The following is a 7,830-nucleotide window of genomic DNA, read 5'->3' on the forward strand; positions in this document are numbered from 1 at the left end:
CCCCCCTTTTTCCCCTTCCCCTTTTCCCCAGCAGGAAGAGTGGACCCCCTTTTTCCCCGGGGGAGTCCTTTTTTGGGCTTGAGGAAAATTTCCCTAGGCCCCCTGGCCCAAAAGGGACCCTCTCCCTGGCCGCCCTTTGTTTTGTTTTTTTTGGGGGCCGGGGGTAGAATTTCCCTTCCGGGGCGGGAGGGCTTTTTACAAGAGGGACCGGGGGTGACCCTTCTCTTTTCACAAGTTTGGGGAGTACTTTCCCGGCACGGGCGACGTCAAGGACGTCGGAGCACACGCGGGGAAGTACTACTCGGTCAACTTTCCGCTCAAGGCGCGCCGGGAGCCCCCCCCCCCCCCCCTCCCCCGGGCACATCCGCCCGCCCGCGTCTACCCGCCGCGTGACGCTTTCCCTCCCTGCTAGCAAGCTGCGGCCTCTGCTGGCAAGCCGCGGCGCGCGCCCGGCACCCTCTCCGCCCAAGCGCTCGCCGCCCTCGCCCCTTCCCCTGCAGGACGGCATCGACGACGCCTCGTACGCCTCCATCTTCAAGCCCGTGATCGGGCAGATCATGCAGATGTACCAGCCCGGCGCTATCGTGCTGCAGTGCGGCGCCGACTCGCTCTGCGGCGACCGGCTCGGCTGCTTCAACTTGACCATCCGGGGGCACGCCGAGTGCGTGCGCTTTGTGCTGCAGCAGAAGGTGCCCACGCTCATCCTGGGCGGCGGCGGCTACACGATCCGCAACGTGTCGCGCTGCTGGACGTACGAGTCTGCCGTGGTGCTGAATGAGGAGATCTCGGACGACCTCCCGTACAACGACTACTACGAGTACTATGGGCCGGACTACAAGCTGCACTACGCGCCCTCGGGCATGGAGAACCTCAACATCCCCGAGAACCTCGAGAAGATCAAGTCCAAGGTCTTCGAGCACTTGCGGCAGCTGCAGCCGGCGCCGAACGTGACGATGCCTGCCGCGCCGCCGCCCGCCGCCGCCGACGAGGAGGACGAGGACGAGGACGACCCGGACGTGCGGGTGAGCCAGCGGGGGGGCGACGAGCGGCAGGAGCATGGGGCGGAGTTCTACTCGGGCAGGCCAGGCGAGTGACCTCCGCGGGCCGGGGAGAGGCTAGTCGTCGAAGGATGCGTCTTGCGCCGGCGCTACGGGACCGGCGCGCACAGCAGCATGACCCCCGTATACGTGTACAAAACTTGTTCGATTTGTCTGTCCACACCCAGAAAGAACGTCGATGGGAGAAAACGCGATATTGGATACGGCTCTTCGGAGATAGCCGCGCAGCGCGAGCGGCTATGTACAATGTAGGTTATCCTTCAACGTGAGGAGAGGGGGACAGCAAGCATAACAAAACGTGCGATCCATCCAAATCGCCGAAACGCCGAAAGCACGCATTGCCGTCGGCTCGCAGCTTCGGGCTGCTTGCTCAACCCCATCGTCCGAGTCGTGCGCAATCTCGCGTGATGACATCTCGCCCTGATCCCACGCCAGTGGGGCAGGCGCATCATATCGTCGGCGATGGGCCTTTCGAGCCGACGTTCCGCCGCACCCAGACGTTCCGTCACAATGCCGCCGCATGCCGCCGCAATGTCGATTGCAATGCAGGCAGCTCAGGAACGTACTGGTGCAGCAAGGAAGAGGCCAGCCCACATGGGCAGACCTCTATTGGGCACGCCCCGATTTTTTCGTGATTTTGGGGGATTTTTGTTCACGGCGCCTTCGGCGGGCCATGGGACCCCATCTCCCCCCCGCATGGACACCCTCTGGGGCCCCCGCGCCGGCCCAGAGCAAAGACAGTGGCACGCGCCGCGCAGCGGCGCGTGCCACTGTCATAGCGGCGAGGCGCGGGACCGTCTGTGGCGAAGTGGGTCGCGTCCTCCGATTTGGTATCCGATTTCCTCAGAACTCACGGGTCCACACACCCTTTACTGTATTGCGCGAGGCGTGTGGCACACAAGCACACACCGTGCCGCGCCATATCCAATATCGCGTTTTCTCCCATCGACGTTCTTTCTGGGTGTGGACAGACAAATCGAACAAGTTTTGTACACGTATACGGGGGTCATGCTGCTGTGCGCGCCGGTCCCGTAGCGCCGGCGCAAGACGCATCCTTCGACGACTAGCCTCTCCCCGGCCCGCGGAGGTCACTCGACAGCGCCTTCGGTGGCACGCATAGAGCTCGATCGACAGCGCCTTCGGTGGCACGCATCTCTTTGCGCCTGAAGCCTGGAGAGCAGCTCCTCTGCTGCTCACACACTCTGTGCACAGTTGACACAGCCTCTGAGGGAGGGTGTAGAGGATGTAGAGTGTAGAGCGCTGTAGAGCTCGGTAGAGCTGGAGAGCGCTGTAGAGCTGTAGAGCTCTACATCCGGCGCGTGACGATGTGAGTCCGATGTAGAGCGATGTAGAGGCGCTCTACAACGTGAGAGATATATACAACGTAAAATCTCTACAACAAACTCTACACCATAAGCGGCGAACGAGAGGCACGGTCGCTCTCCGACATGAGGCGCGTTGCACTTGCCAGTGCTGCCCTGGCCTTCTGTCTGCCCGCCCAATGGGTGGCAGGTGCCTCTGCTGCTGTGGCATGCCTCACGGCTGCGACTGGCCGGCGCCTCGGCGCGTCAGCTCGGCTCGGCGTAGCGATCGTGGCCAGCGCAACTCGCTTGGACTCAACGCTCAGCCAGGAGCTCCCGCACGCGCTGGCGCGAGTCATGGCGCATGCAACGCTCAACAATGCTCGCCTCGCCTCGCGCAAATGCGACCGTCCTCGCAGCCGACAGTCCACCGCCTGCTAAAGAAGCACTGCGACGAATGCGGCACCGGCGACGCATGGCAGGCTGGTCATGACGCAGTTATAGGGTGTTGTGTGCCGTCAGAGTGACTCTCTGTGTGTCAGGGATAGTCAGGGCCGTCCATCAGAGCTCCAGTAAGCTAGGAGACACCCCATTAGTGCGGCTCGACCTCTTTGAGTCACTGCCTTCCCAGCGGTTTGGCTGTAGAGCCTCTACGCTCTACAACAAACTCTACAGCAAAATCGCGCTCTACATCGCTCTACATCGGACTCACATCGTCACGCGCCGGATGTAGAGCTCTACAGCTCTACAGCGCTCCAGAGCGCTCCACATCTCTACATCTCTACAGCGCTCTACACTCTACATCCTCTACACCCTCCCTCAGCACAGCCTACTGTGCGGCTGCCACAGCTGTGACAGCGATGGGCTCGCCCTCACACTGGCCCTCAGTCACTTGTGCTGCGGCAGTGCGGCTTGTGTGAGCGACACTGCTCGGCGACTGCCGGCACACTGTGAGACCATGGGTGTGAGGTTAAACCACGCTACCAGCGCTTGGTCACATCGGCCCCGAGGTCAGATCCTTCTACTCTCTGTTGATGACAAGACTTGTCTACTGGCTGGAGCCGAGCAGGAGGGCCCAGCGCACAACCCCTGGTCAACTCAGGGTCCACACCCCGTATCGCAAAACTGGTTGGGTACGAGTAGGCTAAGTTCTGAGCCTCGAGGCTTAACAGGTCTAAGTGTGACCGGTCACGCTGGGGTGCTTACGCGGTCTAAGATCGGCTCGAGCCTCTTATGCGGGCTAAGTCGGCCGTGATCATTAGGGTTGCAGCCTCAAATTTTTTTCGCCTCTGCGCGGCCGTGCGGCGGGCAGGCAGCCGTTGTGTATACAAGTGGCGCGTGCGTGTCGCCACTTGCGCACGGAGGCTGAGAGGAGGGCGTGCGCGGCAAGTGGCGACGGCGCTACCTATTTGACCCATGGGGTCGTGCAAAATTTATCCAGGGTTTACACTTTTTATTTAGCAAATAAATAAAACGGACACACCAAACAAGGGGTGGGAGAAGGACAGGGTCCCCACCTGCGCGAGCAGGATCTTGTAAGGACGATCAGGGACACAGGGGAACGGGAGCGGGGAGCGCATCGCGACACGGAGGGGGGCTGGGCAGGGTTCACCCACACGACAGGGTCCCAGCACCCAGGGATTCCTCTCTCGTATAGGACGGGTTGCACCCGGCGGCACGGGGGCAGGCGCGGGCCTCCTACTGGTTGCGCTCTCCTAGTTCTCCTGCTACTGACAAAAGGGACAGCGACAGGTTCGCAGCACGGTGGACTCCCGACCTAACTACCGTAAGAATCTTTTTCTCATTTTTTCCCTGGGCGGAGCGAGCGCCCGCCGTGCGATTCGGCCCCGCGTTCGCATTGGCGGCACAATGCAAGGCGAGCCCGCGACGCAGCGTCCGGGACCAAATGAGCAGCCTGTAAGTGTGATGGAGAAGCTTCAGCAGCTCGGCCTGCTCGGGCAAGCCATGACGGACCGGATTGTCCAAGGGAATGCTTCTGTGGTGGAGCTCCAGCGACCGTGCGTCACCTCTGGAACTCTTGCTGACACGGCTGCTGCTCCCGACGCCGGCGAGAAGGGCTCACCGGATGAGGGCGTGGGAAAGGAAGACCACCGGGAGGCGGCAAAAGGTCTCGTGTCGAGCTTGGTGGCGGCCGCTCAATCGGCAAATCCAGTAGCGGTGGCGGAGCCATCTGTTGCGGCGGAGGCAGTGATGCTTGAGGAACCGGGTGAGAAAGCCCAGGGCTTTGCGGTGTGCACGGCAGGATCAGGAAGCCAGGGCGTGGCAGAGCCACAGCCTGCCGGGCCCGCGGCTGCAGCTGGCGCGGAGACGCGGCCCTCCTCCGCGGGCAGAGGCAGCCAGCGGAGCGGCTGGCAAAAGCTTGACGAGGGGGAGGGGGGCGCTCCGGGCAGTTATCCGACTCGACCAAGGCTGTTGCAGCTCCTGTGCTCGCCCAGATTCTTCGCCGTGGCCTCAACCTTCTCCCTGGTCCTCGTCGTGGTAATTGCAGCGGTGCTGCACGGTCCGGGAGGCATCCACCGGGTGGCAGGGCGAGCCTCGCACGCGCACGCGCCACGATCGCCGCCCCCGACGCCGGCGGCGCCAACGCCGCCTTGGATGCCACCAAGCCGCCCCCCTCCGTCAGCGCCCCCGCCACCCCTGCCCGTCTTCGCGCCACTGACGGGCGAGGCGGCTGCCCCCGAGCTCGAGCGGCTCTTCCGCAGCTCTGCAGGAGTGGTGGTGCGCATGCTCGAGTGCGGCAAGTGGAAGGAGACGGCCACCGCGGCGGACTACGAGTGTGACGGCAGTGCGACCGCTAGCCCGGACACGTACACCGACTCGCGAGGTGATCGATTGGCCCACTTCTATCGCCCTTGGCCACCCCCTCACCACGCGCCGCCCTCTTATGCACAAGGCGCCGCACTCGCTGCCTCTTGGCTGCGTCATGATCTACCACGCATGCTGCCCAAGGGCGCGCATAGCGTCGGCCTCGCTTTGGGATCCTCCGCCTCGAGGAGCGAGCTGCACGGTGGCTAGGACGCGCGCGCTCTCTCGCCACTGACGCGCACCTGCCGCCTCAGGAGCCCCGCTGCGGCATGGGACCTCCTCGGCGCAGCCTCATGGCCTGATCCAGTCATCTCCACTTGCCACGAAGACCCTGCTGCACGCCTCAAAGAACTCGCGGCAGTGTTGGGACGCTGCTGCAGCGGCGAATGCCCCGCCCTCTACCACAGCGGCACCACGAGGGTCAAGGTGTGGGACACGCTGAACAGGTACCTGCACATCGCGCCAAACGCCAGCCGATGCGCGAATAACGATTGGGAGCAGGCGAGCCCCAAACTGCCCACGCCCTAGCGCTCACCGTGGCGGGGAGCACCGCCGAGCTCTCACCATAGGTTGCACAGCTGCGCCACTCCTTTTCCAAATGGCGCACGGAGGCGTGCGCCGACGACTCTCCGGTGAGGATCGGCTCACGGCCGTGCCACTGCACCGCTCCCCGCGACTGCGAAGGCACGGCTTGCCTGCTGTCGGAAGAGTACGACTGCGGGCACACGCAAGTCCATGTTCGCTTCACGGCGCACGATATCCTCGCAGTCCTCCTCTACAACAAATGGTCAGGAGGTTTGCGGCGGTAGATTGCAGACAAGTAGACTGCGGGGAGAGCGGGCTGCGAGCCCTTGACGCTGGCCCGACCGCAGATGCTTTCGCCTTTGACGAGGATGCGCTGACCGTCGCGCGTGCAGCGCAGGAGTCGGTGAGTCCCCTCTAGATGCCGTGCACAGTACTCGAGATTGCCTGTCGCCGCCTTGCCCTAAGCAGGCGTGCAGGCCTGACGAACCCACATTGCGCTTGCAGATCCGGCTGCGCGCGGGGCGACGTGTGCCCATCGTCGTGTTGACGCCAGAGTGTCGCGGCGAGCTCGTTGCCGCGCAGCTTCGTGTGTGAGGGCCCCGCACTGGCCCCTTCGTGCAGCCCTCGAGCGCGTCATGTAGGATCCAAGCCCGGCGACCGTGATCCGTGCGTCACGCCGTGTGTCTGGGCACTGGGGGCGTGTGTGTGTGTAGCACAAAACGCGGCCGATTATGATGATCGTAGAGTTCGTACGTAACGCACACAGCGTGCAGTTGGTACGGGGGCCTGTCACTGTGTACGCGTGTGCACGGACGGCACCACACGACCCGGCAAACGCGCCAGAGTGAGCCGCTCGGGCCCATTCGCGCCGCCCTCTCTCACACCCGACACCTCTCACGCTCTCAGCTCGAGGTCAATCCTGCGTCCTCAGCTCACCCGCCTCGTCCAGCACCTCCAACCCCACCGCCGCCGCGAGCTCCTCGTCCCACACGTCGGCAACATGCGCCTCGCAGGCAGCAATGTATCGGTCGCTGGGCGGCCCCCGCCACGCCACGTCGCGGCGGAGGTAGAGAACCGCGTCCACCCTCTCTCCGTCCACCCAGACGGAGCCGACGTCCTGCCTGCGTGCGGCGCCGCCTCCGCCATACGGGTCGGCAGGGTCGGCGCCCTCGATGGCGTCGAGGCGGCGGAGCGCGTCGTCCGTCAGGGAGGCGAGGCTGCCCCACACACAGCCCCCGGCACGCGGGGCCAAGGACGCGACCGCGCCGCCCCACGCAACGCTGTGCCCTCCGTAGATGCGGACGGCGCCGCGGAGGGCGGCGGCGGAGGAGGAGAGGTGCGGAGCCTCGCAGTGTTCGCGCAGCGCCGCGGGACCGACGCCGCCGTAGCAAAAGACCGCGTGCGGGCCTCCGCTCAGCGTGCGGCGAGTCGGTGGCCACGTCAGCGGCGGCAGCCGCCGGAGCAGGTGCGTGCGCCAGTCTCCGGCTGGCGCCACGGCTGCGAAGCGTTGGCCGCCCGAGTCGGCACGAAGCTCGTCCAGCCGCGACGCGTCTCGAAGGACGTATAGGGCGGCCTCGGCCTCGTCCGAGCCGATCAAGAAGGCCGCTATGCGCCTGCGGTAGTAGTCGGGATGGCCTTCGAGCGCATCGAGATCATCAAGCGTCCCGTCTCCGACTTCGTAGAGCTCGCCATGCAGCGGCGCGGGTGTGTCGATCCCAGGCCGAGCCCACTCGGCGTCGAGGGCATATGGGTATCCGTCGCCCGAGTCGACGATCACATAGCGCTCACGACTCAGCGCTGCGCCGAGCAGCCGGCTGTTTTTCGATATCCAGTGGTGGTTGTGCAGCCCACGTAGCAGCGAGCCGTAGACAAACACGCGGTGTGGCATCGGCGTCAGGCGGTATATGCCTCTGCTTGTCTGCTTGTGGTCCTGCCCTGCCGCACACAGCGGCCGATCCCCTACCTGCCCCGGGTGTGAAACCCACACTGCCCTGCCTCACTGCCCAGCTGTGAATAACTGCCCGCTCGCGAGGTCTCGGAGAAACTTCTCTATGCACCGAACACCAAAAAAATCCGCGGAGGCTCGCACGAGGGGAAATTTCCTAGACCTAGTGCCGCGC

At 64.4% G+C, this 7,830-nt stretch overlaps 3 protein-coding genes across 3 annotated transcripts in view; 2 read left to right on the plus strand and 1 right to left on the minus strand.

Moving 5' to 3' along the window:
* The window catches only part of EMIHUDRAFT_460301 (hypothetical protein), a gene marked incomplete at both ends in the record, with an annotated part of 2,286 nt that extends 1,192 nt beyond the window's left edge, over positions 1-1,094 (plus strand). Inside the window, 2 exons of the mRNA XM_005756023.1 lie at positions 413-947; positions 1,005-1,094. Of these exons, the coding sequence (XP_005756080.1) occupies positions 413-947; positions 1,005-1,094 (625 nt within the window). The remainder of the gene's footprint in view (positions 1-412; positions 948-1,004) is intronic.
* Positions 1,095-4,228: 3,134 nt separating this feature from the next.
* EMIHUDRAFT_250858 (hypothetical protein) lies at positions 4,229-6,128 on the plus strand (the record flags this gene model as incomplete). The annotated part of the gene is made up of 5 exons (XM_005756024.1): positions 4,229-4,900; positions 5,048-5,187; positions 5,440-5,611; positions 5,755-5,980; positions 6,058-6,128. 5 exons carry the CDS (start codon positions 4,229-4,231, stop codon positions 6,126-6,128), a joined length of 1,281 nt encoding a protein of 426 aa, XP_005756081.1.
* A 495-nt stretch (positions 6,129-6,623) lies between these two features.
* On the minus strand, positions 6,624-7,598 carry EMIHUDRAFT_250859 (hypothetical protein; the record flags this gene model as incomplete). Its single annotated transcript, XM_005756025.1, has 1 exon — positions 6,624-7,598. One exon carries the CDS (start codon positions 7,596-7,598, stop codon positions 6,624-6,626), a length of 975 nt encoding a protein of 324 aa, XP_005756082.1.
* Between the last annotated feature and the right edge of the window lie 232 nt (positions 7,599-7,830).

Source organism: Emiliania huxleyi (genome assembly GCF_000372725.1).
Source record: "Emiliania huxleyi CCMP1516 unplaced genomic scaffold EMIHUscaffold_996, whole genome shotgun sequence".
In the NCBI taxonomy this organism is placed as follows: Eukaryota; Haptophyta; order Isochrysidales; family Noelaerhabdaceae; genus Emiliania; species Emiliania huxleyi.